This window comes from Mugil cephalus, chromosome 12 (assembly GCF_022458985.1).
Source record: "Mugil cephalus isolate CIBA_MC_2020 chromosome 12, CIBA_Mcephalus_1.1, whole genome shotgun sequence".
Classification (NCBI taxonomy): Eukaryota; Metazoa; Chordata; class Actinopteri; order Mugiliformes; family Mugilidae; genus Mugil; species Mugil cephalus.
In genome coordinates, this window is record NC_061781.1 from 14,591,413 (window position 1) to 14,607,524 (window position 16,112).

Consider the following 16,112-nt stretch of genomic DNA (forward strand, 5'->3'; position numbering starts at 1 on the left):
AAGGATTAGTCTCTAGAGGGTGAGTGGTGTTCAATGGCCTGATTAAGGATCAAGCTAATCTCTGCAAAATTACAGCGGCACTGCAGGCAGGTGTAGCCCGGGAAGATGAAAGTTCAACAGAAATGCACAAATGTGTTTTCCAAGGAAAAACAAACGGAGCGAAATTTCACTTTAAAAAAAAGTTTATTTTCAGCAAGAAGAAGTTTAACATCTAAAAAAAAAAAAACTCCAAGAAAGCTAGAGTTAGCTTATATCATTACTTTTCTGTCAGGTACACAGACAAGGCGGTTATCTGAGTCAAGCCAAGATCAATACTGATTGAGCTGCTTTCTCTGATGCTGCTACCTGGGAGGATATGTGGTCAACATAATTCAGTTAAATTACAGTATTCATTGACTTCTAACTTCCTGTGCGTGTTTTCACATGCAAGATGGGTAAGAGCACATCTAAAGAACTTGCATTCCTCGCCGTGCTTTTAAAATGTTCATGCAAACTCAGTGCCGCAATTCTCCTGGTATTCAGAGCAGTAAAAGCTATTTTATGAGTCTGTCAGGAAAAGCACATTATGGATGTCTTGCCAGCATAAAAACACTGGCAATACACATAAGGGTATTTATGTTCATTCAGGGAATATCTTCTTGACATTCATTTTAGGATACATGAAATTGACAGCAATTTGTAGTACACAGCTTCTGTAACAGAGTTTGTGGAATATTCAGCCTTGTTTCTCTGCGAATGTCAATTATGGCAAATACATTGGCTGCTAAAAAGCAGTTTGACACCAGAAAATGGTGGGTTGGAGCCCTTCAGAGATACACTCATGTTTTCTACATGATCCCATCTTTCAAAATAGATCACAGTGAAATCACAGTGCTTGATAGTATGAATATCAGGACCTCGCAAGGTGTCCCCAATTCCTATGTAATCTACTGACAAATGTCTCATACCAAACTGAGTTTTAAAGCTGCATCTTTGCACCATGTTTGATATCATTTACTGAAAAAAAAAAAAAAAAAAACATTTGAAGGGGAAAGTTGTTCAGACAAGCCTGATCTGTGTGCAGCTGAAACCTGGATGTAGTGGGCAGTCTGCGGTTTTCCTGAACTGACAACGGACAGAAAACTACGGAACTAATTCCCTTATCATTAGCTTAACCTCTGTCATTCCATTTATTTTGTTAAACCACCGAGCACGCGAGCGCCTTGATTGAAAGGAACTGTCATATGCAGACCACTGTTGTCCCACATCATTCAGAGAACAAACCTTTTTAGATCCCTAACTACTATAGTGCTGCTGATTGCACAGACACCAGCAATTTCCTAACCAACCGCCACCTGAACAATGATGTGTTCAGCTTTCAGGCCCTCCAGCCTTTCAAAGGTGAATCATTTCACAGTTTGGAACGAGATCTCCATAGCAACTCCCTTTTGAAGGGTTTAGAATCACCATCCAATAATTCTATGATCATCGGGCCTTGCCATTCCCAGTGGTTCTTTTCACAGCGGACAGGCAAGGGGGGCATGAGGAGGAAGCAGGAAGATTCTACAGTCTATTTCAGGCAATTCATCTTGCAGGCCCATTAGAATTCAAAATATTGCGACCTTCAATCACAGAGCATGTTATCTGGAGCTGTGGCGATCTCCAGTCAAGATGGGTAGACATTTTTCTCTAATCATCCACGATGAGTGGAGGCTGACAAAAACTCTTCATTCTCGCTGAAGCAAAATGCTCATTTAAATGCTGTGACAGCACCTCAACACAGCCTGAAAACACACAAAAGGAGGATGATCCCGTCCCGGCTAAATGATCAAGAGTTTACAATTTGAATATTGAATCATAAACAAAAATCCACATACGGCACAGGGCAGATGAATTTATTTTCTGACATGATTATAATGCAATATTACCACTTTATCTCAAGAATAATAACAAAGGCAGGGGCTTGCTAGGGGCCGGCTAAGACTGTCACACAACACAGTGTGTGTTTGTCCAGTGAGGGAAGTGAGTGGCTTATACTTGTAAACCACTTAACTCAGCCACATCGTGATTGAAATCTGACAGTTAAACACAATGCAGCCAGTTTTAAAAATCTAATTAAAATCATTACAAAGCTATGACTGATTTTTATTTTATTTTTGGGTTTGATTTTTGCTATTCTTTCACTAACCTAAAATAATATAAGTAAATAAATTAAAAAAAACATGAATGAGACTCTATTTTTTCCGCCTCTTTTATTTATTTTTTTAAATCATTCTGCTGAGAAAAATAGACCCCAAAAATGTCTTGTATATACTGGTTTCCTTGACGTCTGCTAAAACGACAGTGCCCTGGAAGTAAATTAGATTTTCTTTTTTAAAATGAAGCTGTAGCGAATGCTTTGCTCACGGCTTATTTTTGTGGGATTTGTTGTCTTCATTGTCTTGATAGAGAAGACTAAACCTGTAGCAGTCAATTCTTTTTGTACCTAGCTAAGCAAAACCTAAGATAAGCAAAGATAGGCCAAGCTAAGCTAAACTAACTAAAGCTAAGCTAGGCCAAGTTAAGAGAAGCTAAACTAGGCCAAGCTAAGCTAAACTAACCCAAGCTAAGCTAGGCCAAGTTAAGAGAAGCTAAGCTAGGCCAAGCTAAGCTAAACTAACCTTAGATAAGCTAGGCCAAGTGAAGAGAAGCTAAGCTAAAATAGGTCAAGCTAAGCCAAACTAACCTAAAATAAGCTAGGCCAAGTTAAGTTAAGATAAGCTACGTTACTCTCAGGTGTATAGAACTATTTTAGCAATGATTTTCAGGAAACAAATCTGCTTTAGAGCCAATAATTACAGTTTGATCAAAGCAACAAACAACAGAGTGCACAGACTCAAACTGAAATGCTGACACATTCACACGTTACTGAACACACTGAACTGAGTGAGGTGTTTTGGATGTTTGTCAAGTTTGAGAATTTGTGAGTCGGTGAGTGATAAGGCTGAATTCCTGGAGAGCAGCCATTACTGGCGTCAGTGTGGAGGCAGGTCAACCATAAATCATCTCTGTCTGAATAGTCAATCCTGTTTGCTTGTAGCGCCTGTAGCTAAACAATCCGTTTGATTTTTTCACTCTAAGCAATTAGCTTAGAGTGTGGGATGACGTCTGAATGATGCCACAAACACAAAAACAACACTCACTCACTCACACTCACTCTCTGATCAGCTTCATGCATTCATCAGGTAATCGTGATTCACCTGGAGGTCACTGAGGATACCGACCGTTCAAATAGTAAAGGTTTTTACAGGTCATTGTATGATATAGGAAGGATAACTGCTGTCAATTTGCAATTGAAAGAAACATTGATTGGATCAACATTAGCCCCAACATCAGAAACTGAAATAGACAGTAACACTCATTGTGTGGCTGATGAATATTTTAGAGACAGTTAATTAATTACTGGAGTTTATTTGAGTTAATAATAATTTGTCCACAAACCATGATCAATAAAGTTTTGGCCTTCATTGCATTAGCGCCTAGTACTAAAATGTTTTGTTTTACAGCATGACTTCTGCTCATTCATGAACCCTCAGTGGAAACCAAATATGAAAATAATCATAAAATACTTATTTGAACTTAGTATTAACCAGGAAATCTATGAATATTTTATAAAATAACAGTGGTTTTAATTTCGGAAGAATCCTCATACAGGATTATTAGTTCTAACAACATGAAGATGCTACAACTGGGTTAGCTTAGCATAAAGACGGGAAGCAGGAGGAAACAACTAGCATAGCTCAGTCCTTAGAGGTTCCAGTATCCACTTATGTGCTCCTCTGAAGCTCACGTATTTATACATTTATAAATGACATATTTTGTATTTAACCCAGTTAAAAACAATGAATTGAGATTGGTTGTTTTCAGGGACATTGTGCCTTTGGTTTGGTGGCTGAATCATGTTACAAACAATGTCCACATACATCACCTTGTATTTATTATAGAATTTGTCCAATATATTTGGACATGCTGGAACGGCTGAATGATTTTTTTTTATTGTATCTCATTTGCATGTGGGTTAGGACATAATAGATTCCAGTAGAGTATGGGTCCAAAAAAGCATATGTCTGAGCAAGCCTCATCCAGAAATACGACAGACATTGTTGTCTGTGCCATCTTTCAAAGTATCCAGTTGTCCTTAATACGTTAAAGGTTTTCGGTCTAGACCTTTCCAAACTGTTCCTTAATAGATAGATAGATAGATAGATAGATAGATAGATAGATAGATAGATAGATAGATAGATAGATAGATAGATAGATAGATAGATAGATAGACCTAAAACGTTTCAAATAGCGATGACCTTGTTTAAGTAATCACTTAATTTACCTAAAAGTTTATTCCACACCCTCTGGCAGGAGAAGAAAATAGAGAAAAGCCTCAACTTAACCAAAGTTAAAGGAACTTAACCAGGAATTCAGGTGCTGAAAGCATAAATATCACAGTACGAAAAAAGTCTACGCCAAAAATAACAGCCACGTTCCAGTTGGCTGCCCACAACCACAGAAAGTCCCTTAAGAATCAGTGCGCTATACCATGGTGTCTCAGGGCTAAATTCTTACAGAGTGCCATGCAACCATAAATAAGTCTTCATTAGAAGTGAACTCGAGGTTTCCCACAGGGATGGGGGTGCACTGTGTGAGCATTCAAACATCTAATTGCTGGTAACCAAACATCTGGGAATGAGGCCAGGTGAGCTGGCAGAACTGCTAGCGGGGAACAGAAGAGCAGATGAAGTAGAACATGTCTCTGTCTTGTCTCAGAAAGTAGAGATCCAGCCACTTTCCACTGCACTGGGAACATTTAGCCTGCAAACCATTTTGTTATGAGACCAGGAAACACTGTGCGTTCAAAAGAATCAGCTTACAGGATGTCATCGTGTGCTTTAATAGTTTTTGGGAGGTTATTGTTGAAAGCAAATCCTCTGTTTGCACAGGCTTTTCAAAGTAATTAGGGGATGAACAAATATTCATAATGTGCAGACCAGGCATCAAGAGGAAAATCCAGTTTGACTACTCAGTGGAAAATATTGTGGTTATAACCCTACATCGAGAATAAAAGACCATAAAATCATTTCAGAATGGACTGGCAGAAATCTAACTTAAATTAAACTTAATTCCTTCAGATTCAGGTCAAATACTTGCATCCTCAGTTTGCACAACACACACACAACAGCAGCACTGAGCCATCTCATGTTACTAATGCTTTCTCTGTAGTATCCATATAGACTCTTCCACTAATTTCTAGACAAAAGAACATACCACTCCAGACACAAAGATGTGTGATCCCCACAACCATATAATCAAGTTATATAAAAGCAGTGGCTTCAGCATTGCAGTCTGCTTAACACCCGATAGATATAATTACAAAACAAAAGACAGCTATGTTTAATGGTTAACTTGTGAAACAAACCACATTGTTTCCAAGGACTTCGCAAGGGTGGAAAAACAATGACATGCCAGAGCAGATAGTTGCAGATGCACGCACAGAAGAAGCTTTCGATTTCTATTTCCGATTGTCAGTGTTTGTCTTCTTTGTGTGAGCAGAAACAAAAGAGTCGGTTTTGGGTGTATACATTTGGTCCATATGAAAAGAGCTGTGGGTCCTTTTTAGCCGCATGCACTATAGGGTGTGAGGGGATTCATGTAGCCCACAAGAATAAATGCTTGGGTCACATTATTTAGCCTGCAATAAAACTGACGCAAACCAAAATTGGTCAAATGAAAAAAAAAGAAAAACAGAAAAAGACACTTTTAAATAATCTTTATATCCACAGATGACATTAACTATGCCTTTCTATGCATTTCTGTTCATTTTTCAGACTTATCAGTTTCTTATAAGGTACTTTGTCCAGTGCATGTCCAGTGGGCCTCCATCGTTTTGTGTTTACTGTCTGAATATACCATCACACTGAGCCACACCTTTGCTATGAATGCTTTGGCACTGACGACCAGAATTACTCTACCCATGGAAACTGTCTGTAGCAAATACCAAATATAAACTTTCTTTTTCAACACGAACCAACTCTATTAAAAGACAAAAAAACAACAAGTTAAATTGAGCTTTGAATAAGACTCATTTAGCACATTTGTTTGTGGACACCGGGCAAAGTTTGAATAGTAAAAATTATATTTATATAAAATACAAATTTATGTCGTCTGCAAAGCTCAGCACAGCTCATCCCTCTGAGACCCACACTGAGCACATCTGCTCTGTCAGCCTGTAGCTGTAGTTGTATATCTCACGTGTATCTTATATCTCCGCGCCTCGCTGTCCTCCGTCCTTCTCTTTTCTCTTTTCTCTTCTGAACACTCATACAGGTGTGATTCTGTGGATCCATCGCTTCTGATTCTTCTCCTTGGGAGTCAGACATGCGACCTGTATTGATCAGACTCTGCCTTAGACATTGTAGTCCATAGTCAGCAGGCTGTGATAAGTACCTCAACAAGTCAGTGAATAGAGCTGTTTATTCCTGGATAACAATAGAGCTCATAGACACAGAGCAATAGGCTAAATCTGGCCCTAGATACACAAACTGTGCACCTTAGGATGCCTTTTTTGCTATTTATTTGGCTTTTTATGAGATTAGTTGAACACAAAATATAAAGAATCATTGAAGTTATATTCTTTACAAAGGAATAAAGGGGGCTGGAGATGACAGAGAGACACAATGAGCGTACGTTATTAAGTGTTAAGAGAAAGACCAACACATTAAAGGTTTTTTTTATGGGATCTGGTGACTATAAAGAAATACAACATGTGAATCATTGCCGAGTCCCACTGTGTATGGTCTTCCAGTTCCACTTCACACAAACTACACTCGTCATGCAGAAAGGCTATTTGAAAATTGCACTGGAACCGAAGTAATACGTTTGTCAGCGATACACGGAGGCAGCGTAGGAACAATATAGAAAAATGGCCTTAATCTTAACCCTTTCTATTCGTCCGCTCCATGCCCGCCGCCACCGACTCTAATCAGAGCTCTTTTCACACAGTGGGAAAGTCAATAACGGCATACAATCAGCAAACAAATTCGGCTATTTTTAAAAGGGCCCCTGCATGGATTTCAGTTGCTGTAATTTGAATTATTCTAGCGTGTAACACTTTAATTGTCAAAGACAAAGACCATGTCAGACACACAGAAGAACGCGAGGCAGAGAAAGACCTAGAAAGTGGTTTGAAGGCTCTCTCACTGAGGGACAGGCTGGGAATGATTTGCTGAGATAATTACATCTGTTATTTCACAAAGTAACAGAAGGCAGTGTTTAGAGTCATAGTAAATAAACAACAATATTAGAAATAATAGATGAGAATAGATAAGAAAAGAAGAAAAAACAGAAGTTACAAATGCAACAAGGGAAAGGCGAAGAATATTCCTAATGTTTATTAATAACTTACTTACCTCTCCTGTGTAAGTGGTGTCACATATATGATAACATGTGGTTCTTCTTCTCAATGGTCTCCTAATGTTTCCAACCCTCAGAATATGCTACTGTTTGTGTGAAGTCTAAACCTGGCACAGACCCTTTCACTCTCCACTCCTGTGATTTTCATTCTGGGAACCTCCCAGTAGGAATGTGAGCGTCGGTCTGACTTCATTAATCCTGACTGTTATGTTGATCTTGGCACCGACCACACAAGATGTTCCTGCTAGCTTCAGTAAAAACCATGGCTCCTGCTTTCAGATGTCTGCTGCTGGAGTCTTAGCAGCACGACCAATTATTGTCCGTTGGTATTGTTGGTAACTGTGGTCCAGAATATCTGATTGTGGAGTTTTATTTGATATGTCGATGATACAAAAACCAGTGCAGGCTGGAGTCAAGCTCCACCAGTGACTCACGTGTCATGTGGAAGATGCCATCGCAGGCGTTGATGTGGGACAGGAAGGCATTTCCCAGGCCTTGGCCAGAATGAGCGCCTTTCACCAGGCCGGCAATGTCGACGACATTGAGGAAGGCGGGAACTTTGCTGCGACCCGAGAAGTAAAAGGTAAGAGTCAGGTATTTAAGATAACATGGAGAAGACTTTGGTTTTGCTTGTATTTCAGTCTAGTACAATGCAGAATGAACTCTAGTGTGAAATGTAAAGAATATATGCCGTACACTGTATTAGGGCTGGGCGGTATACTGGTTCATACCGAATACTGTTATTTTTTTTCTGTTATGATATGGATGCATGGTTGCACGGAGCAACTACGTCACTGCAAGGTGTGGTGAACATTGGTCCAAAAAATGAAGCGGCAGAACAAGAAGCCATAAACAAAAAGGTGCCGTTAGGATGACCTGACCCTCATCTAAAGCTGTCCCCAATTGTAGCTTTTTATGAATGATAAATGCGCACAGACTACAATTATTACGGTAGCACTTTAAATGCAGTTTAAATGTCCCTGTTTCTTCATTTCATCGTGATGACATTTCATTTTCTGTTTTACTACTAGTGTGGGATTATTCTACAATATTTACTCATCATCACAGTAAAATAGTCCATCCTTAGTTGATCTACTGCATTAATTCCTCTCTCAACCAGTAGAAGATGTTGTGAACACATGATTATGCATGAAAAATAAAAAATACTGTGATATACATTTTTGGTCATACCGCCCAGCCCTACGCTGTACACTGTTTCCTCACACCAATGATATCCAATATAACATCACCATCACAAAAACCTCAAAATGTGCCATCAAGTTGAGTCAACACATGAAATTATAAATATAAACCAGTCTCAAAACAAAGTGAAATTTTTAGAAAATAAGGCTGGTGTTCTGTATTTTTCCAACAAATCCAGGTGTATTGATGAAGGCTACGATCCACTTATTGAAGGTCTGGCTTTTGAATGTTGATGGTCCCGGGACACTTACCTGGACCACCATTAATACCACTTGTGTTTTCCCTCCAGCAACAAGACAAACGTGTGCTGTGAAATAGTGTCTGAGTTCAACTGTCTCTAGATGCTTTTATGTGAGAAAAAAAAAAAAAAAAAGACTTTCCCAGCAGGACATCATACTCTTATTACTCAAATAGGAGTAGACATTAGATATTTATTAGGAACTACTTTCAGTCGTGGACTAATATATATTCTTGGCGCTCTCTAATTTAAGGCAGCAGAATGGCTCACAGATGGGTTTCAATCATTTTTGGAGGTCTCTGGATGGAGAAATGAGACGTATCAGGCTACACTGACAAATGTTTCAATTCATTTGACAGTTCCCTTGGACTGAGTGGCCTAGACTAAATAATAAATAAAAACGTGTGTTTAATTCAGTCCGGTTTAGCAGCACCGCAAACTAAACCCTCCAAAATGATCATACAGGTGAATCACCACCTTTCTTATTTGTTGTCTCAACATAAACTGTTGTGAAGGAGGATTTAGTGGAGGGCTTTTTTTTTTATAATTAAAAAGCATTTGTTTTCACCTGTTTTGTACCTAATCTTTTGGCGAGTGAGCGTATGTGACGAATATAATTCCCAGCTCTGTCTTGAAAAGGGTCTTGACAGATGGCTATTACCTAGCTGCGGAACTGCACTGCATTTTCATTTGTATGGCTGCTGGTGTCATATTTTATAGGTTGAATCTATTTTGCATGTGTTTGACTTATAGTATAGCTCATACACAGCACAAGCACAACAAACCTAAATTCAACCTGCTTTAACAGCCTCTATAAATGTGTATGATAACCAGGTGTTGGAGGTTCAGCAGCTTCAGCCTTTTCTTTATAAGAACTAGGGTAGAGTAGCAATCTAACATCATCCGCAACACATCACACAGCCACATGTCAACAACATTGTTATATGCTTTCTCATACCTATAGCGAGAGGACAGTCAGCAACTACAGACCTGAAGTGTGAATAATACGAGGACGATGAGACCCCATACCTGGCGGGTTTGTGGAATTGGCAGAGGAAATCATAGCGTTCATCTGGAATGGGCACTCTGCTTTCATTTGGGTCAATGGTGCAGAAGGGGAAATTTTCAGCTGCAGCCTGACTCTTTGTCAGCACGTTGAAAAAGGTTGACTTCCTGAAAATAAAAACAGCAGCGGGGTCAAGACATCTGAAGGTGCTGGCGTGTAGAGCCCGACGGTTCACATGCATGATATCGGAACGCTTCAGTAAATTATTTAAGATTGACTTCATTTTATTTTTATCATCTCATCTTGTATTTTAAGACGGAAAATAACGTTCCTATGGACTGAATATTTGAGCGCCTTAATCAAAAATACTACGGGGTTAGATAATCCCATAATAGATCAATTGTCCATGGGATTGAGGGGCAATTTACATTACTGATAGATCTCTGCCATTGAACAGGATCAGCAAAAGGCCGCTTCATGTTGTGATCACAGGGAGATTTATTTTCTATGGCACAAGCAGCTCGAGTGTACTTCAAAATCTACAGACAATGGTAAGTGTCTAAGAGTAATAATGGCATGGCAGTTAACTATAATCCAGGACTTTCCATCTTTATCCCCTCACTCAGTGCTTCACATTGAAATGATTGTTTTCCAGTATAAAATTGCGGGAGACTGCCAAAGTACATGTATTCGTTTCTTATATAAGGCCGGATTTGTTGATTTTCTTTGTTTCCAGATCACCTTGAAATAAGGGAAAGAAATCCACAGTTACACAGCACCACTCTCAGGTGTTTGTTTTTAATTATTAATACAAAGAAATAACTATACCAGTAACAAAGAGAGTGATGGGTTTCAGAATTTTGTTGCCAGACCTTTTTTTTTTTTTTACCTCCAAATAGTAGGTTTTGGAAAATGGGAAAGACAAATAGCTTTTTAAAAAATGTGTTTGCATGGAAGGAGTGATGCCAAATAGAAACACCTAAAAGCTTGGAAGCATTTCCAATGGAGGAACATGGGGCCCTAACCCTAACCCTCAGAAAATAATCTAGTAGTCAGTGGCAAGGGACAAATAATGTTTGAATTATGGTGTGAATTGAACATATAATGTGTCAGAAAGTGTGGGCTGTGTTGGAAAATGGATATAGTTTTGTTTTTCTATCCATCTGGGTCTTAACCTACTCTGGGTATTTCATAATGAAACAATGTTATGATTGAAAATTTTTACGGCCTCTAAATTTGTGCATTCATGGTCCTATTTCTCAACAGTTTGTAATAAATTGCGACTTTCTTGACTTGCAACAATAGACAAACATCATGTGTAATTCATGGCACAATTCAAACAAGATCAAACTATTATGGGGCTCTAGCTTTAGAGGATCATGCATAATTCTTCCTGAAATAAGGTCCCATGGTGGTCCAGAGGAAACTATGGGACATTTCTACTAGAAATGTCATATAGAAAACTATACATAGTTTATTAAGTTGTAAAGTATATGCTGTATGCCACTGCTGATGAAGACTGTGAGAAGCAGGTCAAATCTCCACTGTCCTTAATCAAAACTAACAACAGTATATTTGAAGTGAAAGCTAGTTTTCAACTATAATTTAATATTAACAGACTCTGTTCACATCAAAATATGCCTGGATTCATTTTAGCTTCAGTGATACATACGTTAGGCTAAACAGCCAATTAAAGCCAACATCTTCAATGGACTGATTAGCCCATATTTGCTAATCACAGTGCACAGTGAGCAAAAACTCACTCTTTCTCATCTTTTATATCCGCTTGTCCCCTGGAGTGTTGCCTATCCCAGGTGTCGCTGGGCGAAAGACAGGGTACACCCTGGACAAGTCGCCTGTCTATCACAGGGCTAACACATAGAGACGGACAACCAGTCCCATCTATGGCCAATTTAGAATCACTACCGAACCTAAAATGCATGTCTTTGGACAGTGGGAGGAATCCAAAGAGTCCGGATGGAATAAGGCATCAGTGCTAACCACCACAACACTATGCAACGGCAAAAACAAACTATTAAAGATTAATTATTCACATTTGTGATTTTAGTCTTGATGGATTATCGTTAGCAGGCACGTTGCTAGCTAACAACACAGGCAACCTGTCAGATAGCAACAGTAATGTCTGTCTTTAAGCCATACGTTACGTTGAAGCGCGTACATTCGCTGTGTTTTAAATGTATGTGTTTCTGTAGTATCTGTCTCTCTCGACGTTGACGTCTGTGTTAACAACGGTCCATATAAAAAAAAGCTGCGACTCCCGAGCCACTTTACTAGCCTGCATGGGGAAGTGGGCTTCTTTGTTTTTCTGCTTGAATGCCTTGTTAATCTTAATCATCTTGGTTATCCCCGTGCAAGCTGCCTCATTCAGAGTCGTGATGAGGCGGCTTCCTGAGCACACATCTATCCACTCACTATAAGAACAGATGTTTATGCACGAAAAAATACATTATTGTTCAGAGATTATTATTTAGATGCCAGCTTCTTAATCACAACAGAGCACACACATGCCAAAAGGCAGGTATGGCACTAGTTAGACCCGAATGGAGGTGGTTTGATGCAATTAGGCCATATAGCGTGCCTCTGTATGGTTTAAATACACGTTTTTCCTCCCTGCGAGCAGCGGAGTGGCAGTAAACTCTCTGAACACGTGCAGGTGTAAGTGTAGAAATAGCTAAAAGGTTGGCTGAATCACACTCTCAAGTTTCCCGTGTGTGAAGAATAGTCGGTAACGCCCAGCTAACAGCTGGCTGGCATCTGAGCATAGTTCATTCATGAAGAAACCATAGGAGGGTTGACAAGTTGTTCTTTGACACAAATGTGGCATGGCAGGCCACAACCTCAGTGAGTTCTACTTCTTATAGCAGGAAGAAATTTTGGTTTCACGGCGGTAGGAAAAGAAAACACTGGACAGAAGAGGGTTTTGCGCAATAAACTTCAAAACAGCTACCAGTACACGCCACATGTGAACCAACGTCTGCTCTATATAAAGAGGAGACATAAATTTTTACTCCATTACGCATAATCTAAATATAGGGCATAATGAATGAGTCACACACTCTCCACAGTTTAACTGAAACAGTATTCGTAACTTTAAATTATAATGCGGCGACTTCTGATAACGTCTCAGGTGACATCACAGGCCCGTCTGTCCCTTCCGGTCCTGCAGGCCTGAATGAGACGTTCTACGCCGCTCGAAAACAACTGCTCAGTTGAAAACGACTTACATAAAGGATCTTCCGTGGAGCTGCAAAGAGGATGCAAACCTGTAACTCGGAGGAGGCTACAGGAAAGGCACGTAGGGTCTGCCCTGTGATTAAGCTATGACACTGATGTTGCTGGAGGTCTTAGCAGATGCTGACAAAATGGATTCGTCTGACCAGGTCTGACATGCTTGCAGTATGTCAGCATCTTAACTCACAAATTGCCCGAGATGTGACAGTGTTAGTGTTTTCTCCCTTGTGATTTACCCACAGAGCAATCCAGGATGCACCCTGACCTTTGACCAGTGCATACTATGATGAGTAATGAGTCGGCATTCAAAACAAATGCTTTTCATTCATCCAACGTGGTTTCCTGCCACAAGGTAGAGTCTAGAAAGTGGGTTCATTTTTACTTGCTGGAGATGGATACTACTACTGTAACAACTATATATAGTAACTACTATAATAACTACTTCCTTGATTGATAGACACTGGTGTAAATATAAAACCCCCCATTCATAAATTTAGGTATTTTAATAATTGTATTAAGGGCTTGGACTTGCATTTGTTACACCTTCTTTCACGCCACTCTAAACCACAACACTTATCTGCTTGGTAGTAATGCTTAAAGGGTTTTGTGATGCATGCGAGACACGGTTTGATTTGTTCTCAGGTTACCGGGGGTGTAACAGCCTCACATGCGGTGTTACAGTTGTTAAAGGACACAGAAACTTTTTCTACAAACATGAGTTTCGTCTTGTGCATTTGGTTTACCAGAGTCCAGAGGCAGACATGCTGTTAAATGAAGTGAGAAGGTTGTAGTATCTATATAAACTTTACTTACCCAACATTGGGTAGGCCGACAACTCCTATTTTTAATGAGGTGCCAAACCTTCCAATCAGTGGTGGTGGCTTTGGCACATCACCTCCCTTACCCTAATAAAGGCAATGTGGAAACGTCTGCAGTCAGAAAGAGCACATGCAGTTACATAATCGACAACGCATGCTCGTCTTTTCCTTTCTCTTCTTCTTTTTTTTTTGAAGGGATCTATTCCTTAAAAAAAGACAAAGAAAAAAAAAATAAAACGCACCTTCTTTGGAGCCATTTCTCACACTTGTGTGTTTTTACTTATTTCCACAAGAGCTCACCAACTCAGAAAAGCACATTCAGTGACGGAGCTACACAGCTATAAGTCCTCGAACGCAACCAGTCGACTGCACTTCAACTAGCTGGCTGCCTGCGCTCAAAATAGAGCATGCACAGCCTCTGGAAATGAAAGTTGACACTGTAAGCCAGCAAGCTGACCTGCACCTCCAAATTTAGCTGTCGATAATATCGATGCTGGTTGATGAGCTCCTATAAGATGGGCCTGACGTGGCGCTGCTGAAAAGTGGGTATTAAATGCATTGTTAATCCTTATCAGAGGCTTGGCTGCATTGTCTGCTTTCTGTTAACACTGGAGAGCAGCAGCCCTGACAATCGTCTCACTGAAGACGTACAGTGCTGATAGGTCTGAGCAATTTTCACGTGTCCTCTTCTTCCATAGCTTGTCAATTATGGACATTAATGCACATATTTAATCTATATTTAATGTATATTCTGTTTTCTTAGTCTGTTCTTTGCCATCCTGCAAGAGAAGAATTAACTGGGAACCTCTGTGGTAGTGATTAGACTCATATACCAGCTGGAATGCAGTACATTTAAAATAGGACATAAACATGAAAGAAAATAAGATGTTTTCTAACACAATATTTATATTTTTAAAGTGGATTAAATAATTTTTTACATCCCAGAAATATCTGCAAGAGAGGGAAGACGCACTGAGTGAAAGCATCTTGACAAAAGTGCCCACTTTTTCTGTTTACTGAGCTTTCTCTGACAGAAGTGGAAATAAAACAGCACCACAGAAATAATGTACGACATCCTTTCACTCATAGTTTACTCCAACCCCCTTTGAGAGACACAGGTGTAGCCACACGAGCGCACAAAATTACCACAATTAGTTAAACATCCTCAAATAAACTTCCCTCTGCAGAAATACAAATTAAAGCACACAGGGGCACAACCAAAAACCATTGCCCGATCCAGCAGCCTGTCTGGTTTAACATGCAGAAAATGAGGCTCTAATAATCTGGATTTGAGGCAAGTGAGGCCGGCTTTGTAGAAAGAATTTAAATGAATAGGTCTGAATTAATCATTTATCTTTTGTTGATGGATGCACCCCCACTTAGACTCATCACAATAGATGCAGAGCGTTTTGTTCGACCAAATAAATCATTCTCATTGTTTAAGGTACATTGATCAATCTAATGGCTTGTAATAGGCTCCTAATTGCCACAGAGAAGTGCTCACGAATGGAGTCCAGAATTACAGATTCAGCTCAGAAATTTCACTTGAATGACAAGGCAAGATCATGTTCTCCCCTCCTGTCCCTGGATGCACATGCTCTGAACAATCTATTTAATTATTCTACAGAATAATGTAACAAATACATTTCCATACAAATTAATTCAAATAAAAAGCATTTATCGGTGCGTTAGGATCATGTGATACCCACGCATGTCTTTATTAGGACTCCAATGTGAACGTTCACACTTCTCGAGATTATTGCAGATATAATACTAAACATGAACATACAGGCGGTAAAATCTCTCTGTTATTAAATCCAAACTAAAATGGTGGAATTATATTTTTTCTTAAGGAAAGTGACATTTATTGAAGGATGAAGCTATGCTCTGATTTGTAATATAGAAAATGCGTTGAAAAGAAATTACTTAAATCCTGCGTAAAATGCGCATTTGATGCCGGAATTAATTTAACTTCTTTAGCAACAATTACATTTAATAATGTTAACAGCACTCTGCCAAATTGTCATGATTGCAAAAAATGATTCCATTTTCTTGGCAGCGCTCAGTATTTGATGAGACAGATTTTTATTCACCCTTCCAAAAGGTGGGGTTTTAAAGCGGGGGGAAAAAATGGAGTATTTGAACAAATTGCGCCTGTGTTTACTGGCTGCAT

General features: G+C 39.4%; 1 protein-coding gene across 2 annotated transcripts in view; it reads right to left on the minus strand.

Moving 5' to 3' along the window:
* LOC125018267 (obg-like ATPase 1) overlaps positions 1-14,334 on the minus strand; it is a 39,381-nt gene extending 25,047 nt beyond the window's left edge. For both annotated transcript variants that reach the window (XM_047602060.1, XM_047602059.1), the window contains exons 1-4: positions 14,182-14,334; positions 13,935-14,026; positions 9,893-10,036; positions 7,857-7,984 (exon numbers count right to left, since the gene is read on the minus strand). In XM_047602060.1, coding sequence (XP_047458016.1) covers positions 7,857-7,984; positions 9,893-10,036; positions 13,935-14,026; positions 14,182-14,196 — 379 coding nt within the window. In that variant the 5' untranslated portion in view covers positions 14,197-14,334. The remainder of the gene's footprint in view (positions 1-7,856; positions 7,985-9,892; positions 10,037-13,934; positions 14,027-14,181) is intronic.
* Positions 14,335-16,112: the final 1,778 nt, after the last annotated feature.